The following is a 23,195-nucleotide window of genomic DNA, read 5'->3' as shown; positions in this document are numbered from 1 at the left end:
TCCCCCCTCCTTTATGAAAGGATTCTTTCTTTTGCCAGATTTAGTGTGCATAATGAGGCCATGAGCTTAGAAACGCTGACACAAGTGATGTGCTATACTTAGGAAACTACCAGATGGCAATCTCTAATTGGGATCTGGAGTTCCCGGAACTCTCCACTCGCCCGTGTCCGATTATGATGGGCCATTGTGCGGGTGTCCCATCCCCATCACGCTTACTACGTATCGATTGTTCCCCCATCCAACTCAGAGGGTCCGTGTAGGCTTTAGGGTGATCTTGCTGCAGCCCAGCTTCCAATAGCCTGTAGGACTTGTGGCTACAGAGAGAGAGGTCTAAAGAGCCCCCAAAACATGGAGCATGGGTGAGGAGAGGAAATTAGCTCAAAGGCCACCAGTGCAGCTGTGACACTGCTGGAACCAGCACCAGGGACAGTGCGCCACAGCGCTCATTGCAATGCCTGTGCCCTTTGTTCGGCCGAAAGGCAGCTCTGCGGATCCAAGCCAGACGAAGTTGGCACAGTTCTTGCTCATCCCCCCGTCAGGCTGGCTCCCATGCCCTCTAGAGCCCTGATCGTTGTGCCCAAGACAGCCTGGCGTTCTAAAGCATGGCCTTGTTTGCTTTCTAGTTTCAGACACATTTGGGGTGTGAAAGGTCTATTTTCTCTCCTAGGTCTTGTGACACCCAGGCTAACATCTCAGCATCTGAGGATGCAGCCCTGGGGCTCCATGTTCTATGTCCTGAATACCAGCCACGTGCTAAACCCAGGACACGCAGTCCTCACAGAGGCACCTGCTTGGGTGACAGATGGCATGAAATAGGAGAGATGACATCCTGGGGAGGCAAGCCACTAGGGGTGGGGTCAGAAGGGACGAGGGAGATAGCTCAAGCTGGAGCGTGGGAAAGGGTAAGGGAGCCCGAAGAGGGAGGAAGGACCGTCCTACATCGAAAGGCTGCCTGCTAGAATAGAACGTGTGAGCATCGCAGGTAGACCCCGGTTCAGGCCAGCTCGGCTGTTTGCCAGGCTCTGTGATCTTGGACAAGTTACCGTCCCCACTCCCTCCTGTTCAGTGGGGTAGAAGTCCACTTGTCGTGCTTGTTGTGAGCGTTAAATAAGTGGAGGAATGTGTGTGACGTCAAAATTGCTGTGTGATCGTTCAGTGGTAGCTGTGATGGCCACGTGCTCAGGGATGGCTAGGGGCTGTGCTGAGTTCACTGTCACAACAGAGACAAATAATCACAGTGCAGAGTGACAAGTGTGATCAAAAGAAGGCTGAGGGAGGGACTGTGTCCTTCCCAGAGGAGCCATCCTCATAAAGGATGCAGGAGTTCTCAGCGAAGGGAACAGCATTGCCAGGCTAGGGCACAGCACTGTGCTCATGTAACAGCAAGTTTGCTGGGGCTGGAACATGATACCGAGAGTGGGCAGGGAGATGAGAGAAGCAGGAGGGGCCACAGGAAAGGTCAGCCAGGGTCAGGCTTGGCAGGCTGTTTGAACTTTGCGTGACTGGGAAGCCAACAAAAGTTTTAAAACAGAGCAGTGACTGCATCGGGTTGGACATTTGAGGAAGATGATACTACTATCCGAGTGGTCCCTGTGTTCCAGGCCTTGGCACCAGGCAGTGCATTGACGGCTTTACATTTAGTCTCTGCTTTGCTGCGATGGACCTGTGATCATTACCACTGCCTGGTAATGGGAACGGAGGCTAAGGGAGCAAACTACTCTTGAAGGAAATTGGACAGACTAATTTGAAAAAATCGTAGGGTCAAGTCCCAAGGATGTCTAAAGATAATTTTTTAAAACTTCAAGGGAAAATACAGGAGGACTACAAGGGAAGTCCAGCGTTCTGTCAGCATCATGACTTACTATTGGGGGCACCCGGCTGGCTCAGTCTGAAGAGTGTGCACCTCTTGATCTCGGAGTCGTGAGTTTGAGCCCCACGCTGGGTGTAGAGATGACTTAAATAAACAAACCTGAAAGAAAAGGAAATCAGGTGCCATAAAATAAAAAACTTCATAGAAGAGTCACTAAAACAATGTGATAGAGAAATAAAAGAGAAAATAGAACAGGGGACCAAGGAGCAGACCGCACACGTGGGAACACGTTAAGAGCGGGAGGAAATGTGCACCGTGCGGGGAGAGACTGGATTCCTCTGTAAATGGTGTTGGAACAACCAACTAGCCAAATGGAAAAACGAAACAAAAGAGTCCCTTACCATGTGCATGCATGCACAACATGCATGAAAATAAGTTCACAAATGTGAAAAATTAGTCCTAAAACTTTGAGGATAAAATACAGAAGCGAAGTAGTCTGTCTGAGGTCACACGGGTAATAAATGGGGAAACCGTATGCAGTCGGACCTGAGGGCCTGCGGCCAGGACTGTGCCCTCTAACCCACTCAGTAGTACCCTGTCCTGGTCACTGTAGAGCCCCGCCCGCAGTGGGTGTAGAGATTACTTAAAAATAAAATCTTGGGGGGCGCCTGGGTGGTTCAGTCATTAAGCATCTGCCTTCGGCTCCGGTCATGATCCCAGGGTCCTGGGATCGAGCCCCACATCAGGCTCCTTGCTCAGCAGGAAGCCTGCTTCTCCCTCTGCCTCTGCCCCTGCTTGTGTTCCCTCTCTCGCTGTCTCACTCTCTGTCAAATAAGTAAATAAAATCTTTTAAAAAATGAAAAATAAAATAAAATTTGGGGGGGCCTGGGTGGCACAGTCGGTTAAAGAGGCTGACTCTTGATTTTGACTCCGGTCTTGCTGTCAGGGTCACACACAACCCCGAGACTAAGAGTCACATGCTTTACTGACTGAGCCACCCAGGCGCCCCTGAAGATACCTTTTTAAAAAAAACAGTTACCCTGGGGCGCCTGGGTGGCACAGCGATTAAGTGTCTGCCTTCGGCTCAGGGCGTGATCCTGGCGTTCTGGCATCGAGCCCCACATCAGGCTCCTCCGCTATGAGCCTGCTTCTTCCTCTCCCACTCCCCCTGCTTGTGTTCCCTCTTTCGCTGGCTGTCTCTATCTCTGTCGGATAAATAAATAAAATCTTAAAAAAAAAAAAAAAAAAAAAAACCAGTTACCCTGCTCTGGCCACCAAACACGGTCCAGCCAGTGGCAGGGCTAACCCCTGTTCATCACTTCATCACTCACTCATGCACCATTATTTACTCCCATCTCTCCGGTCCCCGTGTTCTTCCCCTGCAGCCTCCCTATAGAATTCCATCCCCAAATTAATCCCTTCATTCCTGGACCCCACTCGGCAAGAGCTGCGCCCGCCCAGAGAAAAGCAGATACCATGGGCTTGTGCCTCCCTCCACACCCATCCAGGCCCGGTGACCGCCACAGGCCACTTTCCTTCTCATCTGACTTCTCATCGGACCCCTCCCTTCTCCCATTGACTTTCCCGGCCATAGTCCTGTTTCTCCTCCTACCCATACCTTTCAGAGTAGATTTCCAACTCCTTAGATTAGCGCCCAGTATCTTCTGTGATTTGGCCCCTGCCCACCTCTGCAGATTCTTTTCCTGCCCCGGACCTTGCCCTTCTTTTCCCCTGATCTCCTCAAGCTTCTTGCCGTTCTCCAAACACCATTGCGCTGCCCCACGGCTCACATGTGCCGTGCCCTCCTTTGGGAAAGATCTTGGAGATTCTTTCCCCTCGTGGGGTCGTGGAACTCCTGTACATGCCCTCATTCTGAAGGCACCCTCTGAGGCAGGGAGACTCTCTCTGTTCCTGGTATCCAGCTGAGTGGCTCAGAGCAGGTACCTAGGAAATGTGGGTTGAAGGAAGCAAAGGGCCAAATGATCATTTGGGAATGTGCCCAACACAGGGAAATGTATCCCTAATGTCACCCTGCACTCTGGACAGCTATACCAGCCACACACATGCCCTTCAACTTTCCCCCAAACTGGGAAGGAAGCCAGCACGGCCTGCCCGCTGGGATCTAGCAGGGGAGAAGCTCGGAGCAGGGGGAGGCGGAGCGCCCAGAGTAGTCTCCCTACTTTGGAATAACCAACCTCACACCCACCAGGGCCCCTTCCCCACACCTTACTCTTCCTGCCTTGAGTTTGTGGATTAGAGGGGGGAAAAGGGGGAAGGTGCTTCAGGGGGAGGAAACCCCCAATTCCTGCTATTCCCCTTCTCTCTCAGCCCAGGATCCCGTGAACTTTCTGGGACCTAGGGCAGGCCCTAATGGAAGGCTGGTCCCTTGTGTCGGACCTGTGTCTGAGAGCAGCCAGGGAAGCCAAGCTTGGATTGAAACCCGAAAAGGTCAGGGCAGTTGTGGGGATTTGCAGATCGAGGGATAGAGTCAAGGGTAATTTGTTTGACTTGTGGGGAACTTGAGCTGAGCAGTTAGAGTGGACCAATTAGAACAGCTAATATTACTTGAGCAGTTTACAAAGTACTTTCCCATCAGTTCAAACAATTCCTTGAACGCCTTACTGCCTATACAGGCCCAGGGCCCTGACCTTCACAGAGACCCTGAGACACAGGTACTTTGGTCCCCACCTCGTTGTTGAGGTTGGTGAAGCCTGGAGGAGACCGAGGACAAGGGAAAAAGAGGTTAGGTGGGGGATCGGGTTCAGAAGGTGAAGGAGAGCCGGAGGGAAGCAAATACCTTGCAAGTCCAGCCTCTAGTGCTGTCTAGTGCTGGCCAGTAAAAAGATCCCTCCAGCCCCCCTTCCTTCTGATGCATTTTAGGACCCACTGAATCCCCTCTCCCTTATTCCTTCAGGATATGCAGCCCCAGCGGGGGGCACCTGACAGGCCTCCACCTGCTGGCCCCACCGGGCTTTGGAAGGAGGGTGAGCCTCCTGGTCGTTACAGAGAAATGACCCATGTGAAGGGGACTTCTGCAGTTTGGGGGTCTGGGGTTGGAACCACCATGGAGGAACCCGGGCAGTCAAGGCCAGCTCAGGGCTGGACGGAGGCAGGAGGCCAGGTTGGGATGGGCCCTCCTGCTGGAACTTCTCGCAGCACCCGTGAGGACCATGAAGTGGAGGGAGCCCAAAAACAACAAAAAGAGACAGCCTTGCTCCAAGGCCCCATGCCTCAGCTCCTCAGACCACCAGAGACTATGGGGACCCTCTGTTCTCAATCCCGCCGGCCTTTATCCCAGAATGGTGTGGGGGCCGAGGCTGACCCCCTCTACTGGCCAAGGTCTTCTCCAGAGCTCTTCCTCCACTCCTCCCTCTTTCTGGAGCTGGCCCCCTGCTGCACCCACCTGAGAGAGACCCTTGGGCTTCTGAAAGAGGTGTTAGAACCGCTGGAGTGAGGCACGGAGGTGGGAAAGCACAGGGGCTGCAGGCAGGACACCAAGTAGCTTAACGAAAGTGAGCAAAGCCTACAAGGAAGCACCCTCTGAAGTTGGGATTATGAGTAATTTATTTCCTTCTTGTTACATCTATATTCTCCCAACTCTTGATAGTAATTTTCTTTTTCAATCAGAAAGGAAATAGGGGTGCCTGGGTGGCTCAGTCAGTTGAGGGTCAGACTCTAGGCTTCGGCTCCGGTCGTGATCTCAGAGTGGTGAGATCCAGCGGGCCTTGGGCTGCACACTCAGCAGGGAGTCGGCTGGGGATTCCCTCTCTTCCTCTCTCTGTCCCTCCCCACGCTCCTGCGCTTGCTCTCTCTTTCTCTAAAATACATAAATAAATCTTTAAAGAAAAAAAAAAGAAATCCACTGTCATTATTTAAAAAGAAGAAAGAAAGAAAGAAAGAAAGAAAGAAAGAAAGAGAAAGAAAGAGAAAGAAAGAAAGAAGAAAGAAAGAAAGAAAGAGAAAGAAAGAAAGAAAGAAAGAAAGAAAGAAAGAAAGAAAGAAAGAAAGGAAATAGTCCCTTACACTAATGGAGCATTTTATTATTTACCTAATATTTAGTCCTTTTATGTTATTTCTTTCAGGCAAAAATAATCTTATTTGTAGGTGGATGTTATGAATGAATTTTGGAGATAGGGACTCTGAGATTCCATGGTGGTGAATGACTGACTGCAAGGCTCAAAATGGTCATGAGCAGAGGGGTCGGGGAACTTCGAGCAGCCTGGCAAGGCTGAGCGGGACCAGCATGATGGCGGCCATGAGGATTCTGCTACAGTCTTGGTTCCTCTTTCTTTCTGTGTCTCCCCTTCCCAATCCCTGGGCATTGTTCCATTGAGTCACGTCATTAACTCCATTAACTCATTTATAAAATAAATACGCACTGATAACCTACAGGGCGTTCCATTATTTTTTAAGGCATTCTTTATTCATATATTTTTAAAAATTTTCTTGAGGTATAGTTAACATAAATTACACATACTCAAGGTGTACACGTGGATAAGTCTTGACATATGTGTTCATATAAAACAATCACAACCAAGTCAATGGACCTATCACCCCCAAAAGTTTCTTTGTGCCTCCTTATGATGCCTCTCTCCCGAACTTCATGCCTCTACCCCCAACCAAACACGAATCTGCTTTCTGTCCTCACAGATTAGTTTGCATTTTCTAGTGTTATAGAAATATAATCACACATCATAAATTTTGTATGTGTTGCGAACTATAGATTCAAGTTGCATACAGATATCCAATTGTTCCCACACCATTTGCTGAGAAGGCTGTCCTATTCTTAGTTTGCTTGGTATTTTTATCATGAAAGGATGTTGAGTTTTTGTCAGATGCTTTTTCTGCATCTATTGAGGTGATCATGTGGTTGTTTTCCTTCACCCTATAAATGTGCTGACATTGATTTCCTAGGAATTCGCCCTTGCGTTCCTAAGATAAATCCCACGTGGTTACAATGCATAATCATTTTTAATGGGCCACCGGATGTGATTGACTAGTATTTGTTGAGATTTGTATCTATATTCATAAGGAATATTGATCTAGAGTTTTCTTATGGAACTTTCTCTGGCTTTGGTATCAAGATGATACTGGCCTCATAGAATGTGTTAGAAAGTGTTCCCCAGGGCGCCTGGGTGGCACAGCGGTTAAGCGTCTGCCTTCGGCTCAGGGCGTGATCCCGGCGTTCTGGGATCGAGCCCCACATCAGGCTCCTCCGCTACGAGCCTGCTTCTTCCTCTCCCACTCCCCCTGCTTGTGTTCCCTCTCTCACTGGCTGTCTATCTCTGTCGAATAAATAAATAAAAACTTTAAAAAAAAATAAAAAATAAAAATAATAAATAAAGTCATTACTGGGGCACCTGGCTGGCTCAGTCGGTAGAGCATGCGACTCTTGATCTCCAGGTCTTGAGTTCGAGCCCCATGTTGGGTGTACAGATTACTTTAAAATAATAATAATAATAATTAATAGATTACTGATATTAAAGGATTTACTTTTGCAAGTGTTCTTTTCTAGATGTCATCTTTTTCTTCCTTAATCCTTCCAATACTGCCTTCTTTTGTGTTTGATTTTTTCTTTTCTTTTTTTTTTTTTTAAAGATTTTATGTATTTATTCGACAGAGATAGAGACAGCCAGCGAGAGAGGGAACACAAGCAGGGGGAGTGGGAGAGGAAGAAGCAGGCTCATAGCAGAGGAGCCTGATGTGGGGCTCAATCCCATAACGCTGGGATCACGCCCTGAGCAGAAGGCAGACGCTTAACCGCTGTGCCACCCAGGCACCCCAATGTGTTTGATTTTTTTTCTAGTGTACCATTTTGATTTCCTCTTCATTTCCTTTTCTGTATATTTCCTACTTGTTTTCTTAATGGTTACCAAAAGGATTACAATTAACATCCTAAGATTAATAGCTAATTTTCCATCAGACACCGTGAAGACCAGAAACAAGTAGGATGATATATTTAAAGTATGGATAGGGCGCTTACTTCAGCAGCACATATATGAAAATTGGAATGATACAGAAAAGATTAGTGTGGCCCCTGCACAAGGATGACATGCAAATTCATGAAGCATTCCATATTTTTAAAGTTACACTTACAAAAAAATTAACTAAAATAAAGTATGACAGAAAAGGAAAAAAAAAACTGTCAACCAAGAATTCTTTTTTTTTTTTAAAGATTTTATTTATTTATTCAACAGAGATAGAGACAGCCAGCGAGAGAGGGAACACAAGCAGGGGGAGTGGGAAAGGAAGAAGCAGGCTCACAGCAGAAGAGCCTGATGTGGGGCTCGATCCCATAACGTCGGGATCATGCCCTGAGCCAAAGGCAGACGTTTAACCGCTGTTCCACCCAGGCGCCCCTCAACCAAGAATTCTATATCCATAGGGCGTCTGGGTGGCTCAGTCGTTAAGCATCTGCCTTCGGCTCAGGGCGTGATCCCAGTGTTCTGGGATCGAGCCCCACATCAGGCTCTTCTGCTGGAAGCCTGCTTCTTCCTCTCCCACTCCCCCTGCTTGTGTTCCCTTTCTCGCTGTCTGTCTCTCTCTCTCTGTCCAATAAATAAATAAAATCTTTAAAAAAAAAAGAATTCTATATCCAGAAAAACTATCCTTCAAAATTAAGAAGTTAAGACATTCCCAAATATGGGATGCCTGGGTGGTTCAGTTGTTAAGCGTCTGCCTTCGGCTCAGGACGTGATTCCAGAGTCCTGGGATCGAGCCCTACATCAGGCTCCTCCGCTGGGAGCCTGCTTCTTCCTCTCCCACTCCCCCTGCTTGTGTTCCCTCTCTCGCTGGCTGTCTCTCTCTCTCTGTCAAATAAATAAATAAAATCTTTAAAAAAATAAAAAAATAAATTAAAAAAAAAGACATTCCCAGATAAACAAAAACTAATGGGATTTGTTGCTAGTAGACCTGCCCTACAAGAAATGTTAGAGGGAGTCCATCAGAGTGCAATAAAAAGGAACTAGATGATAACTCAAAGCCACATAAAGAAATAAAGATCACTGGTGAAGATAACTACACAGTAAATATTTTTAAAAACTAGTATTATTTTATTTTTGGTATGTAACTCCTCCTTTTTGTTTCTTATATGATTTAAAAGATGCATAAAACAATAATCACACATCTATGTTCACATGTACATAATGTATAAAGATGAATTTGTAACAATAACAACATAAAGGGGGTATGGAATTGGATATGAGGCATTAGTGTATGCTGTTAAAGCTAAGATGGTATCAATTCAACCTAGATTGTTATAAATTTATCTATTTCTTCTTAAGTGCACTTAGGTAATTTGTGTCTTTCCATGTGTTCTCTATTTCAACTAAATTGTTGAATGTATTGGCATAGATTTGTCCCTAATATCCCCCTTATTATTCTTTTTTTTTTTTTAAGATTTATTTATTTATTAGAGAGAGAGACAGCCAGCAAGAGAGGGAACACAAGCAGGGGGAGTGGGAGAGGAAGAAGCAGGCTCCTAGTGGAGAAGCCTGACGTGGGGCTCGATCCCGGAACGCCGGGATCACGCCCTGAGCCGAAGGCAGACGCTTAACGACTGCGCCACCCAGGCGCCCCCCCCCTTATTATTCTTTTATTACTGTAAAAATCTGTTGTGATGTCACCTCCCTCATTCCTGATATTGGTGATTTTTTTTTCCTGATCATTCTGGCTAGAGGTTTATCTATTTTGTTGATCTTAAGCACCTTTTGGTTTCATTGATTTTTCTTTATTTTTCTGTTTTCTATTTCAAAGATTTCTGCATTGATCTTTGTTATTTTCTTCTGCATGCTTTGGTTTCAGGTGGAAGCTGGGTCATTGACATGAGATCTTTCTTAAAAAAAAAAAAGGCATTTAGTGCCATAAATTTCTCTAATAGAGGTGTGCCCTACAAATGCTGTGTTTTCATTTTCATTCAGTTCAAAATATGTCTAGTTATTATTTTTAAAATATTTTTTAAATTTTATTTTTAAATAATCTCTACACCCAACGTGGGGCTCAAATTTACAACCCTGAGATTAAGAGTCACATGCTGGGGGGCGCCTGGGTGGCACAGCGGTTGGGCGTCTGCCTTTGGCTCAGGGCATGATCCCGGCGTTATGGGATCGAGCCCCACATCAGGCTCCTCTGCTGGGAGCCTGCTTCTTCCTCTCCCACTCCCCCTGCTTGTGTTCCCTCTCTCGCTGGCTGTCTGTATCTCTGTCGAATAAATAAATAAAATCTTTAAAAAAAAAAAAAGAGTCACATGCTCTACCTACTGAGCCAGCCAGGCGCCCCCTAATTATTTTTTGATCTGGATGTGTGTTATTCATTTCTAAACATTTGGGGATTTTCCAAGGATCTTTCTGTTATTTATTTATTTTTTCTTTCTTTCCTTTTCTTTTTAGAGAGAGAGCGAGTGAGACTGACAGGGGGGAGGGGCAGAGGGAGAGAGAATCTTAAGCAGCCTCCAAACTTGGTGCAAGCCCAACGCAGGGTTCAGTCTCATGACCCTGAGATTATAACCTAAGCTAAAATCAAGAGTCAGGCACTTAATTGACTGAGACACCCAGGCACCCCAGAATATTACAATAATATATTTCAATTTCTTGTGTAGCCTTTATGCTATTGACATAATACATTTTACTTTTACATATGTTAACTTGAATCCTTTTAAATTTGAGACTTGTTTTATGGCCCAGAATATGGTCTATTTTGGTAAATGTTCTCAGTGCACAAACCCCATGATACATTATCATTTTTTAAACATAATTATCTTTTAAAAAGATGTAAGTAATAAGAAAAAAAAAACCCATATATTTGTACTCAGTTGGTTACCATTGCCAGAGCTCTTCATTCCTTTGGGTAGGTCCATATTTTTACTTGGTAACATTTTTTTTTTGCCTGAAGAACTTCCTTTAACATTTTTTGTAGTGCAGGTCTGCTAGTGATGAATTCTTTCAGTTTTTATATATCTGAAGATGTCTTTATTTCACCTTTGTTTTTGAAAGATATTTTTTACGAACTTTTAATTTGAATTCCAGTATAGTTAACATGCAGTGTTATGTTAGTTTCAGGTGTACAATAGTGATTCACCACTTCCATACAGCACCCTGTGCTCGTCACAACACGTGCACACCTCCATCCACGTCACCTGTTTTACCCATCTCCCCCCCCAACTCTGGTCACTACCAGTTTGTTCTCTAACATTAAGAGTCTGTTTCTTGGTTTGTGTGTGTATGTGTTTCTCTTTTCCTTTGCCTATTTTTTTTGTTTGTTTCTCAAATTCCACATAAGTGAAATATTATATTTGTCTTTCTCTGACTTACTTTGCTTAGAATTATACCCTCTAGCTCCATCCATGTTGTTGCAAATGGCAAGATTTCATCCTTTTTTATGACTGAAAAATACTCCATTGTATATTTTTGCCCCATCTTCTTTACCCATTTATCTATCAGTGGACCTTGGGCTGCTTCCATCATCTGGCCATTGTATGTTTTTGAAAGATATTTTTGCCTCATGTTCTACGTTGGGAGGTTTTCTTTCAATACTTTAAAGATATTGTTTCACTGTCTTCTTACACAGATTGTTTTGGGTGAAAATCTGATGTCATTCTTAACTTTGTTCCTTGTACATTACATCTTTTAAGATTTTCTCTTTATTGCTCATTTTAAGCAATCTGATTATAATGTGTCTTCGGATAGATTTTGTTCATGTTCCTTTGCTTGGGGTTTATTGTGTTTCCTGGATCTTCGTTACGTTTGGAAACTTTTCAGTCCTTATTTCTTCATTTTTGTCCCCTCTTTTTCTCTTCTCATGGGTCTCTAATTACCCATATATTAGGCCATTTGAAATTGTCTCACAATTCACTGATGCTCTTGTAATTTTTTTTTAGATTCTTTTTTGTCTCTTTCATTTTGGATAATTCTTTTTTTTTTTTTAAAGATTTTATTTATTTATGTGACAGAGAGACAGCCAGCAAGAGAGGGAACACAAGCAGGGGGAGAGAGAGGAAGAAGCAGGCTCCCAGCCGAGGAGCCCGATGTGGGACTCGATCCCGGAACGCCGGGATCACGCCCTGAGCAGACGCTTAACGACTGCGCTACCCAGGCACCCCTCATTTTGGATAATTTCTATTCTAATGCCTTCGTGTTCACCTATCTTTTCTTCTGCAATATCTAATCTGCCATTAATCTCATCTGGTATATTTTTCATCTTGGACATTGTAGATTTTGCATCAGAAATTCAATTTGAGGCTTTTTTATATCTTGTCTCTCAACTTTTTGAGCATAAGGAATACAGTTATAACTGTTTTAGTGTCCTCCTTAGGCCCAACGTCTTTCAGTTCTAGGTTAGTTTCAGTTGATTACAGACTGTTTTCCTTCCTCTTTGCATGTCTAAATATTTATGGATCCATTTGTTTAATGGGTGCCACACATTATGATTGTTACCTTATTGATGGCTGGATAGCTGCATTCCTGTAAATCTTGAGCTTTGTTCTGTAATGAATTTACATTACTTGTCAAAAATTTGATCTTCCTAATGTTGCTTTTATGGTTTGTTAGGTAGGTCCAGAACAGGGAGACGTAGGATGAGCAAGGCATTAGTGAAGGTGGATACATAAGCCCAGGCACAAACCACAGCAAGACAGGTAAGGGGACAGTCAAAACTTGATCAGGGTGGCAGAGTGCAGCCTCAGCTCTGCCCTATATCTCCCCTTCCTGAGGTAGCAGCAGCATGAAGAGAGCAGGGAGGGCTGAAGTGTTCCCTTGCTAGGCTTGGGGGTGCCCTCATGGGATCCGAAGCCTTATCACAGGAACAAACCAGGCTTCAGATACAGACATGGAGCAGCTGCTGGCACAGAGCTGTCCAGAAAGAGTGGCCCAGCTGCCATTCCAGTCTGCTCCACCCTAGTTGACCACACCAAGGGCCCTGGGAAGCCACCACACTGCTCAGGGCCGCAGCTTACTCATTTGTAAGTTGGGGTCACTCCACCTGCCCTGCCTAGCTCAGAATGGTGTTCTGTCCTGGGAGTAAGGCGTGCTCACTTCAGCAAGCACATATACTAAAACTGTCCTGGAAGTAAGGGAAGTAAAAACATGCTGAGCTTCTGACACTGAGACCCCAGTCCTTTCTACACACTGGCTTAGCCAGCTGACCACTAAGCCCACTCCTAGAGGGCCCTCAAGATATGTGGTCAGAAGCTGTGAGGATGAGGACAGAGGTTGGGTGTGTGGGCAGCCAAGGGGATCTAGGTTCTAAAACCTATCATTTGGGGGCGCCTGGGTGGCACAGCGGTTAAGCGGCTGCCTTCGGCTCAGGGCGTGATCCCGGCATTATGGGATCGAGCCCCACATCAGGCTCCTCCGCTGGGAGCCTGCTTCTTCCTCTCCCACTCCCCCTGCTTGTGTTCCCTCTCTCTCTGGCTGTCTCTATCTCTGTCAAATAAATAAAATCTTTAAAAATAAAAAAAATAAAAAAATAAAACCTATCGTTTGATCCTAACCTCCTTGCAAGGCAGGCTCAGCCACGGAAGATGGCCTCCTCCCTTGGCCTTCAGCTCTGATAGAAGCCTGGGATGAGTGGTCTCCTTATTCTTGAGACTCAAAAGCCTGAGAATCCACCTGGAGCCTCCAGACCTGGACATTTCTGTCATTCCTTTCCCTTTATCTCTGATTTCCTACCAGTCAGATGACGGTGTCTGAAGGCAAGAGGCCAGAGTTCCCAACTGCCCTCTGGTTCTAGGCTGGGTCATCTCTGCATCAGACCTGCCCTAATCCAACCTCTTTTGGAAAAGCCTGAGGAAACAGGCCAGACCAGACCAAGTGACTCAACCATGTCCATGCAATTGGCTCTCTGGCAAGAATAAGGTGGTCCAGTTTATCCCTCTATCTCCAGTAGCACCCAAGGACCCTGGAGGGCCTCCGCCTGGTTCGGGTCCCACAACTTTTATGTTCTTGGGTGTCTTCCATCACCTGCCAGTCTGGAGTTTTCCTAAGTGTGGTTTTGGGGAAGAGGTGGGAAGGTCTGGGTACAAAGCTACACCCATGTATTTGGGGTAATTGTAGATTCACGTGCAGTTGTAAGAAACAACAGACACCCCTGTTCGCTTTGCCTAGCTTCCCCCAGGGCTAACTTAGAGAAATATCACAACCAGGATGCTGACATTGGTAAAATCCATCAGTCCATCTCTAGTGTGTGCCACTGTAGGGATCAGAGCAGTAGAGCTTCCGAATTTACCTACTTCTCAAGTTCCTTGTGGCCCAGGGGGACTGCACCCCGCTGCTGCATCTGTGCCCCTGAAAACCGGATGGAGGTTAGCGGGGGATTTAACAGGGCGTGTAAGTGCTAGACTCCTTATCCACGTCATCGCTTAATCCTCACAAGAGCCTGTTTCACGGACCTTAAGACTGAGGCGCAGAGAAGGGTGGAGGGTAAGTGGATCCCAGGTCCCATGAGGGCAACAGCTAACCCAGGCTTGCCCACTCTGTCTACCCTCAGAGCACAGCCCATCGGGCCACTCCGGGCACTAGGAGGCTTGGAAGGCTCCGCAAACATTAATGGAATCCTTGTGGGTCCCGGGCAAGGTCCCGGTGGCGGGGACAGCGGCCAGTCGCCGCACGCCGGGACTAAGTTTCAGGGCGTGGCTTGGGCCTACACCTGGGCTCCACCCCCGAGGACCAGCAATCCCGACGCCCGGCCGCAGCCGGCAATGGGAGCTCCCCAGAGCGGGCGCCCGGCGGGGGTCCGCCCCGGGGGACGCCGGGAAGCCACCCCGGCTCCGCCCGGCCCCTCCCCGCGCACTCTCCTCCCCCCGCTGCGCAGCGCTCGCCTGCCCCCTGCTGCCGCGGGGTGGACCCTGCAACCCGGGCACTCCCCGCCTTCGCACCGCGCACCCCCCATCTCCGGATTGGCCGCTCCAGAAGTCTCCGGGCCGTCCGCCTTCCGCCACTGGATTGGCTGGGCCCCGGGACTGAGGCCCCGCCCATTTCCCCGGGTCCTTTGATCACGCGCCTGCCGGCTCTTCCGGGGCCTGGGAGCCAACCGAGGGCGTTCCTGTCCGGGCTGCAGCGGCGGGAGGTAAGGCATGATCGGGTTGGATGGATTGCAGAGCGCCAGCACGGGTCCACGTCTCGGGGTGCCGGGACTCCAGGATACCCGGGCCCTCTGCTCAGCCCCAAACCTCCCTTTCCCGGCCTGAGCCGCCCACCGCCGTGGGAACTACCTCCCACTCTCCGATGCTGGTCCGCATCCTAGGAGCGGCCCGACACCCGCCCCACCTCGGCATGTCCCCTCGACCGTGGGACGGTGTGCATGCGACCGGGGAAGCTCGGTGCCCCCACGGACACCGGGACAGGTAGTTCATACCTTGCCCTCCAATGGAGACCCAAGCAAAGCGGGGTCGGGGACCTTGGGGTCTGCGTACAGGAGCCCATCGACAATCTCCTAATATCCGTCGACGGGAGCTGACCCTCTCGCCTCCGCCTGTCAGCCCAGGCTAAGAGGGGAGGGACCTGGGCGGAGCCCCGGGTGGGGACCAGAGGGAGGTGACATCACCTCGCAGATACAATCCAGCCCTGCCCACTTGTGTCCACCCTGGCACGAGACCAGTGGGGGAGAGGCTGTCCCGGCTGTATATCTGCAGTAACACCAGGGACAAGGAGGGCATAGGGAGGGCCTATAGCCTAAAGTGTGGGGATTGGACCGGGACTGAGGCAAGCTCCTTCAGATGCTCCTACCTTACCCCCTAGGCCTCACAGTGCAGGACCCTCGTATTTTTGTCAGATCTCCCCCTTTTGCTCCACTGGATAGGTGGTGGCAGCCCAGTGTCCCAAGAGGTTGGAATAGGAGCTGGAAATGTGTATCTTAGCTTTTCCCAGTTGAAATGTGCACATGTTTGGCCAGCACCTGAGCTGGGCCCCACCCTGATTTGGGGATAGGAGCCAGGCAGGACTCTGGGCCTCCCCTTGGTGCCCTCTACACCCCGGATTTCCCTGGAGTCACTGGAGGGTTACACCCAGCACACTGACCTGGAGGGTCCCTCGTCCCAGTGCCTGACCTAAGTTTTGATACACCACCAGCTCTTGGAGAGGGATCCACAGCTTGGGTGTCACCCTGGGTGAAACTGATAACCTCCCTTTCTCCTCCCCAGGGAGCCCAGCGGAGGCGCCCTCCCGAGGCACTACTGCCCATGCTGACTACCCGGGCCTCCGGCTGCCGATGTCATGAGTAACACTACAGTGCCCAATGCCCCTCAGGCCAACAGTGACTCCATGGTGGGCTATGTGTTGGGGCCTTTCTTCCTCATCACCCTGGTCGGGGTGGTGGTGGCTGTGGTAAGGAGCCCCCACGGACACACATACACACCCACACCTCTGCTGAGGTGGTGGGGGGGTGCTGGTCCAGCCCGCCTGCACACATGTCTCAGCTATCCTGCTGTGATGGGTGAAGGGGGGTAGAGGTGGGTCTTTCGTGGGCCATCCTGGGTCAGCAGGCTCCACAGCGCTGTTTCTGTTACAGGTAATGTATGTCCAGAAGAAAAAGCGGTGAGTGTCCCTGTCCCCAGTGTTACCTCCCGTGCATTCAGCTTACATTTCTTCCCATAGGCTCGGGTTCTCTACATCCACGGTTAAGACGCCCCTCGGCTTTCCTTACAAAAGCCTGAAATTCCCTACACCCTTAGGTTTTCCTGCCCAAACTGGGCTTACCCACCAAAGAGGGGTCCCTTCTAGAACGGGGCATGTATTCTCAGAACCCTAGTGTGCCCCCAAAGGCTCCCGCTGGAAGGGTCCCTGCCTTGGAGAGGAAGACAGGGCAGCCAGGTGTTGGGGGTGGGCGCCCCCGGGCTGAGCGCCCTCCCCTGCTCCCCAGAGCGGACCGGCTTCGCCATCACCTGCTCCCCATGTACAGCTACGACCCCGCCGAGGAGCTGCATGAGGCTGAGCAGGAGCTGCTCTCGGATGTGGGGGACCCCAAGGTGAGCACTCGGGGGGCAGGAGAATCAGCAGCCCGGTGCTGCGGCCTCTGCCCCAGACCTAGCCCTGTGGTCTCCTCCCCCACAGGTGGTACATGGCTGGCAGAGTGGCTACCAGCACAAGCGGATGCCCCTGCTGGATGTCAAGACCTAACCTGAGCCCCCCGCCCTGCTCCCCAGAACCATGGGGTCTTGGGAGAGCCCGGGGCCTACAGCCTGCGGCTTCCTTCCCCACTTGCACTCACCCGGCTCCCCCTGCTGGGAACTGGGTCTCCTCTCCTCCCATCTGTCCCTGGCAGCGCCTCGCTCCCCTGGCCAGGCCTTCAGTCCTTGGTAGGCCCAGCCTTCCACCGCTCCCCCTGGGCTCAGAGTTTCTCCTGCCCGGTTGGAAGGGTGGTTGGAGACATTTTCCTGGGCACCACCTCTCTTGAGCCCTCCCTAACCTGGCTTTGGATTTCTTTCCATGGTGACAGGGCCTAATGTATAGTATTCAGTATATATATTTTGTAAATAAACTGTTTTGTGGCTAGGGGTGTGGTCGCTTTCTTTCAGGAGAGGCTTAAGTTACCTTCCCTGGAGTTAATGCTCTCCCCCCCCCCCCCCCCCCCCCCCCCGTCCTTGGCTTTCACCTTAGCTACCCCAGGTACCCACCACAAAAGGACTCCGGTCCAGAAAAGGATATTTTTTTTATTCAAGTAACTGCAAATAGGAAACCAGATGGGGGGCCCCAGGCTGGGACAAATAATGGCTACCTCCTCCCCGGCAGAACAGGGGGGAGAAGGTGGCCCCTACACCCTCGACGGTCAATACAGGCCCCCCCCCAACTCTGCTGCAGCATCCTAGGGGCAGGGCCCCACCTTCCCTGGGACTGGGGTGGTCGGTAACCCAGCCTGCTCTGCCCCAGGCCCCTTCCCCTAAGAGCATCTTGGAGGAGGGGAACGTGGGCAGAACAGGAGGAGGCAATGAGGATGAACATTTGGCGCTGGTCGCAGCAGCAATGACGGATGTCTAAGAATGGAAACATTGAACGAAAACAACACAACTGTCCAGAGGTAGTTTGTGAACAGAGGAAAAGATGGAACCAGAACCTTGGGGGGTGGGGAGGAGCAGAAGGGTGGGAGTGGGCAAGGCTAGCTCCTTGTTATTAGTGCCCCGTGTGAGGAAAGGGGAAACTGAGGCCTAGGGGGGAAGCGGATGGGGTTGGGCAGTGGCTCCTGCCCACCTGAGGAAGCCGCCGCAGGGAACCTGGGCCTCCTGGACCTCACCTGGAGGAAGGGGGAAGTCCCCCACACTGCAACAGATTCCAGGGTGGGGCGGAGGTGGGCTGGAGCCCATCTAGAGAGGGTAGCGGGCTCAGACCCCTCCTGCCTTCCTTCCTGTGCCCAAAGGGGGCTGTCTGACCTAGAGCAAGGACCAGGCAAGGGCGGGGGAGGAAGAAAAGTGGGTGTGAGCCGCACCTAGTGAGACACAGGCTGGTCAGGGGGTGTCCTGGGGCCGAGCCCCCCTCCCCATCGGCCATACCTGCTGCTGCTAGTGCTGTGGAGTGGGGCAGGTCAGAAGATGGGGCTTGGGCCCCTTTTAAGGCCAGGGGAGCCCTCCCAGGCCCCTTCGTGGGAAGCCAGAGGGAAGAATGGGGGAGCAGAAGGGACCCCCCAAAACCAAGAGCCCAGTCAGCAATGTCCCCACCACAGAGCATGGGGACGCAGCAGGGGCGGGGTGCGGCGAGGCGGGAAGTCGGCTTTGTCTGGAAGGGCTAGTGTGCGTGTGGGTGAGGGGTCGCTGGAAACCGAGACCGAAGGAAACTGCTCCCCACTCGGGCCTTGGGGCCCCGCAGCGGCTGGTGTGCTGTGTAGTGTGGCGGTGAGGGCGCAGGTGGGTGGCGGTGATGCGTGGGCCTGGGGGGGGGCAGGAGCGGAGCGGAGCTGTCCAGTCCCAGAAGGGAGCTGCTCCTCGGCGAGGGAGCAGGCGGCACGGCGCGGTCACTGCTCCTCCTCGGAGGACTCCTGCGAGATGCCCTCTTCTTCCTCCTTCTCCTGGGAGGGGGGCAGGCCGGTCAGCAGCAGTGCCAGGCCTGCCACCCTCCCCCCACCGTGGGGGGGCGCACAGGCCACGATGGCCCCCACCCCTCCCGGGCTCCCTGGCTCTCCAGAAGGGGGATGAGTCAGGGCTGAGTGTGTGAGTGACTCAGCAACCTCCACGGCCCAGTTTCATTCATAAAAAAGGAAGAATTTAAAGGGAGGGAAGAAAACCCCATACACACGCTGCTCTCACACACAGCCAGGCCCCCTTGGCCCCAGGACCTGTGGTGGGCGCTCAGGGGGGTGGGGGCAGAGCTCCGAGTGGCAAGTGAGGAAGCAACCGGCTTTCCGTAGGAGGGGAAGGGAGAGGTGGCCAGGAAGAGGAAATGGGAAGGGGCGCCTGCAGGGTGCAGGAGCCCCCGCTGCTGGGTGCAGCGCAGGGGAATCAGGTGGCCTTGGCCCGCAGGGGCAGCTGCGGGGCTGCAGGGCTTCGGAGCCAGGCCACGGGCTGACCCCAGGCCGGGGCGGGGAGGAAGGGGAAGTGTGTGCCGCCGGGGCTCACTCACTGGCCGGGAATGTCGGGACACCACACGGGCCTGCGGCCCCCGTGCCAGGCACAAACTCCAAAACAACTTGTTTCCTGTTACTCACTCCTGGGGCCCAGCCAGCACCCCCTAACCCCCCTCCTCACCCTGGTAGTGGCTCAGCTCGAGGAATGAAGGCCTCAGGGAGTTCAGGGAGCAGGTTGGGGGACAGAAAAGGGCCAGGAGGAACAGGGCTGGGGTGGCCGTAACTTCAGCGGAGGCCCTGGAGGCAGCCTCCCGACTCGGCCCACCTTCCTCCATGACCAGCTATCTGAGGGCTCAGCAATGGACGGCGGATCCCCGGTGAGGAGGTGCCGGGGTGTGGGATCACCTCGCAACTCGCACATAGCACTACCCACCCTGCCCAGGGCTGAGCTCCTTCGCTGCTTCTTCGTCCCTACCCAAGACCGTGGTGAGGACAGACCTCACCCTCTGCTCACGGAGCCTTCGTTCCTCATTTCTACTATGGGGCAGGGGGAGAAGGAGACTCGATGGCTTCCGAGTTCCCCCTAGAAGTTGAGTCTGTTCTAAGAGCAAAGAGAAGGAGCCCCACCCCCCGCTAGGGCAGGGCAGGGGTTGAGTCTGGTTTGTACCTGGGACCCTTTACTTCTCATGGATACAGCCCTTTAAAAAGCCCTGGGCTGGGTGCCAGGACCCTGGGCCACACGCAAATCCCTTTCCCTCTCTAGGCCCGGGTAGGGTGATGATGTCGCGCTATTCCTGGCTCAGGTTGGGAAGAGCCACCCTTGCACGCTGAGCGCACAGGACTGGGCATCACCCATTCTTAAACACCCTCCCCAGCAAACCACACCGCCGCCGTCCCTTCACCTACCAGTTTTTTGGGTCTGCCCCTTGGTTTCCTCCCTGGAGTTGTGGTAGTTTTCTAGATGGGCAGAAAAGAGATCCACTAAGTCAAAAAGGTCCCCGGACAGTCTTCACCCAATGACCAGTGCCCCGATGGGGAGGGGCAGACCTACCTACCTCCGCTCAGGGCAGCCTGGGCCTCTCACCCCAGCAGGCCCACCCGAGTCCAGCTGGTGATGACTGGCCAGCCACACTGCACCCCCCCCCAATATACACACACGCCCCCCACTCCCTCCTCCACCCATGACTCAGAGGATATGAGTCGTGTCTCAGAAAAAAATAAAATAAAAAACAAAACAACTTCTCTGAGAGGCTGCTACCACTGTGAATGTGGCCTTCCCTGCTTATCCCTACCCCCTCGGGATCCAGGGGGACCCCGGAATGGAACATTCTCAGCGCAGGGACTGGTGCAGCCGCCCCTTCCCTTTCCCTGACTCGCCTTTCTCCAGACGAGGAAAGCTGTATGACTTCTAACTTGAGTTCCCCATTGTCCTGGGCAGGACCAAGGCCCCCGAAGTGAGGCTTCCGTCATCACCCTGCCTTCCCCAATTAGCCAAGACCCACTGCCACCCATGCCAGGGAAAAGGGCGCAGGGGACAGAATCGGGACAAGCCGGTCCCTTCCCAGAACTCCCCACAGCTGTGGCCATGGGCAGAAGGGCCGTCCTCCTCCCTCCTTACCCGGGTCTTGGCAGCACCCTTGTTTTTGCTCCCCTTTGGTCGGCCCCGAGGTCTCTTAGGTGTTGGCACTTCGCTGGGTTCCTTCTGTAAAGACAGATTGAGTAATCAGGGACACACAGATGCCACCTGTCCCACCCCTTTCAAAAGACACAGCTCTCCCCCACCCCCCAGCAAGACTGAGTCAGCAAGCCAGCACCCCAACCCAGAAATCCACAGGAGCCATGGCAGGCGAGCCCTCGTGATTCAAGTTCTCACTCCAACCATCTTTTGCAAAGCCCCTCCCCCATGCTTCCCTGTGACAACAAGATGACAAGAAACCAGAAAAGGGAAAGGTGGCACGGGGGCAGCTTTGCCACCGCTGGGCTCTAAGCTCTTGGACAAGACATGGAATGCTTGCGCCTCAGTTTCAACTGTAAATGGTGACAAGACTTTCCTCACAGAGTATCATGAGACTAAATGAAGGGTGTGGAAATGTCCAGAACTGGGCAGAGACAGTTGCCTACCCACTGTGGGGGATGCCAAAGAGGGGAAAGGATGCCCCCCCACTAGAGGGAGCCTCCAGCCTCTACCTGCAAACCAGACTCCCTCCAGGCTGCCTCCTGGAGAAGGAATCATGCCCAGATGTTGGGAACCCAGAGATCCCTGCCGTGGTTGCCGCTAAAATTTTAATAAGCCTGACAGAATAAAAAGCTGCCGCAGAATGCCTAGAAGCTGGGCAGTAAAGGCCTGTCAGCTACCATCTCAGGGTGGCTGCCCACAGGCTGTTTAGAACTATGGTCCAGTAACCCAACACCCCCTCTCGGACACCCCCCTGTGGACCCCGGCTAACAGGCACGACGTGGAGGCCAAGGGAACCAGACCAAGAGAATGACTTCCCTCCACACACCACGGGCTCTGGAAGAGGCAGCCGAAGCCCCCCACTCAGACTCCTCATGGCTCATGTCGCCCTGAAGTCAGTACAGACGGTGCTCTCCATCCTACAGATGGGGAAGCCCGAGGCCCATCGTGCCAAGAGCAAGGGTCAACCTCAACTCCTGTCCTCTTCCCCGGGAAAGGGAAGCAAGCCGGGCCTCACCAGCTGCTGCGCCTCTGAGAGGATCCAGATCCCCACCGTATGACAGGTGGCCCCCACAGCCTGACTGGCCATGCTCCCTAGGGTGCCCCAAAGTGCCATGCCAGCCTTCTAACCCCACGGGACCTCAGTGGGGAGCAGGACCAGGGTCCTGAGGGTCACTTTCTCCCCAACTTCCCCACATTTTTAAGTTCTCGGGGCTTCCGTTTCCTTTTACAGAGACAGAACGGAGCCTGGCCCAGGGCCACACGAAGCAGTGCCCCCGGACAGGTGCTGGCCCAGGAGCTTTCTGTTATGGGCCTGGGATGAGGAAGTCCAGAAACTGACAGTTAAGTATTTAGAAATGTTCTGGTTAATGGACAGAGCAGTATGTGCAATGAGTGTAAGGATCAGAAACCCGGAACTTGCATGTACACGCAAACTCCTCTTCACTATGTTTTTATGAAGCCATTGGTCCATGACAGTGAAGTAAAGGGTGGGCAGTTTACCAGGGTGTGAGCCCTGGCCGGTGTGACCACGAGGTCACCTCTGGCTTGGATGGTCTGGCACAGGCTCAGGGCTTCTCAGCCCCCGCTTCTCTCCTGGGGTCTCAGGAGCTGACCAGCGTCGGCATGTGCTGGGGGAACACACACACACACAGCAACGATTCTGCAGCTCTCTGCTCCAGTTTTCACTTGCTGAGACACCTGGCACCTCCCTAACCCAAAAGGGTAAACCGAGGCAAAGGTTCGGACACCCACCTGACTCCCTACCAGCGCCGTCCCGGGACTCACCGGAGGCTGCTTGCGCGGCCTGCCCCGCCCCCGCTTTTCAGTGCCGTCCTTTTCCTGCTTGGAGGCCAAGGGCTGGCTGGACTTCGAGCTCGACTCGCTCATCTTCCCTTCTCTCTGGAGCAGGTGGAGGAGCGATGGCTGGGATGCTGGGAAACAGGAAAAGTTGTTTTAAATGCAGCACTTTGCTTCGGCCACCTCCTACCCCCTTCACCACTCCCACCCTCAAAGGGCACTGTGGGAGCCTGCCTGCTCCCAGGGATACCCGGGATTCCTGCCCTGCTGAGGATCGGGTGATGGAGCGGGGTCTGCCCAGCCCCAGCACGCTGCTGCTGCAGGGTGGGGCTGGGCCGTTGGCCCTAATCGGCTCCTTATCTCCCGCTCAGAAGGGTGCTTTGTTGTCTTGCCACCCCCACAGGGCCCAGGCCCAAGAGGCACAGCCAG

The 23,195-nt window shown here is 51.9% G+C and overlaps 2 protein-coding genes, 1 long non-coding RNA gene and 1 other non-coding gene across 8 annotated transcripts; 2 read left to right on the top strand and 2 right to left on the bottom strand.

The window, feature by feature from the left end:
- Positions 1-1,589: 1,589 nt before the first annotated feature.
- LOC117802317 lies at positions 1,590-15,266 on the bottom strand. Its single transcript, XR_004625451.1, has 3 exons — positions 15,158-15,266; positions 3,429-3,754; positions 1,590-1,969 (listed from the first exon to the last, which is right to left on the bottom strand). It is a non-coding gene; the product is annotated as an uncharacterized LOC117802317 (long non-coding RNA).
- Positions 7,786-7,892, top strand: LOC117802537. The gene has a single exon (XR_004625906.1). It is a non-coding gene; the product is annotated as a U6 spliceosomal RNA (small nuclear RNA).
- SMIM29 (small integral membrane protein 29) lies at positions 14,739-17,292 on the top strand. 4 transcript variants are annotated; one of them, XM_019794248.2, is made up of 5 exons: positions 14,739-14,869; positions 15,942-16,065; positions 16,310-16,335; positions 16,661-16,766; positions 16,852-17,292. In XM_019794248.2, exons 2-5 carry the CDS (start codon positions 16,015-16,017, stop codon positions 16,915-16,917), a joined length of 249 nt encoding a protein of 82 aa, XP_019649807.1. In that variant the 5' UTR covers positions 14,739-14,869; positions 15,942-16,014; the 3' UTR covers positions 16,918-17,292. The 4 variants fall into 4 exon arrangements, with proteins under 4 accessions (XP_019649807.1, XP_019649806.1, XP_002914359.1 ...); XM_019794247.2 differs by having other exon boundaries at positions 15,942-16,125; positions 16,700-16,766; XM_002914313.4 differs by having other exon boundaries at positions 15,942-16,125.
- Positions 17,293-17,425: 133 nt separating this feature from the next.
- Positions 17,426-22,900, bottom strand: HMGA1 (high mobility group AT-hook 1). 2 transcript variants are annotated; one of them, XM_002914316.4, is made up of 4 exons: positions 22,722-22,900; positions 20,910-20,993; positions 20,198-20,248; positions 17,426-18,796 (listed from the first exon to the last, which is right to left on the bottom strand). In XM_002914316.4, exons 1-4 carry the CDS (start codon positions 22,854-22,856, stop codon positions 18,743-18,745), a joined length of 324 nt encoding a protein of 107 aa, XP_002914362.1. In that variant the 5' UTR covers positions 22,857-22,900; the 3' UTR covers positions 17,426-18,742. The 2 variants fall into 2 exon arrangements, with proteins under 2 accessions (XP_002914362.1, XP_002914361.1); XM_002914315.4 differs by having other exon boundaries at positions 22,755-22,900.
- Between the last annotated feature and the right edge of the window lie 295 nt (positions 22,901-23,195).

The sequence above is a fragment of the Ailuropoda melanoleuca genome, chromosome 5 (assembly GCF_002007445.2).
Source record: "Ailuropoda melanoleuca isolate Jingjing chromosome 5, ASM200744v2, whole genome shotgun sequence".
NCBI lineage: Eukaryota > Metazoa > Chordata > Mammalia > Carnivora > Ursidae > Ailuropoda > Ailuropoda melanoleuca.
Note: the sequence above shows the minus strand (reverse complement) of the source record. Positions and strands in the feature narration are given on the sequence as shown.

Bases quoted from the DNA above. Each gene is read 5' to 3' on its own strand.
- SMIM29 (XM_002914313.4), top strand. From the start codon at position 16,015: ATGAGTAACACTACAGTGCCCAATGCCCCTCAGGCCAACAGTGACTCC. The intron at 16,126-16,309 runs GTAAGGAGCCCC...TTTCTGTTACAG, and splicing joins TCGGGGTGGTGGTGGCTGTG to GTAATGTATGTCCAGAAGAA. The intron at 16,767-16,851 runs GTGAGCACTCGG...CCTCCCCCACAG, and splicing joins CGGATGTGGGGGACCCCAAG to GTGGTACATGGCTGGCAGAG.
- HMGA1 (XM_002914316.4), bottom strand. From the start codon at position 22,856: ATGAGCGAGTCGAGCTCGAAGTCCAGCCAGCCCTTGGCCTCCAAGCAG. The intron at 20,994-22,721 runs GTGGGTGTCCGA...CTGTCTTTACAG, and splicing joins CGGCGCTGGTAGGGAGTCAG to AAGGAACCCAGCGAAGTGCC. The intron at 18,797-20,197 runs GTAGGTGAAGGG...CCCCCCTCCCAG, and splicing joins GGGGCAGACCCAAAAAACTG to GAGAAGGAGGAAGAAGAGGG.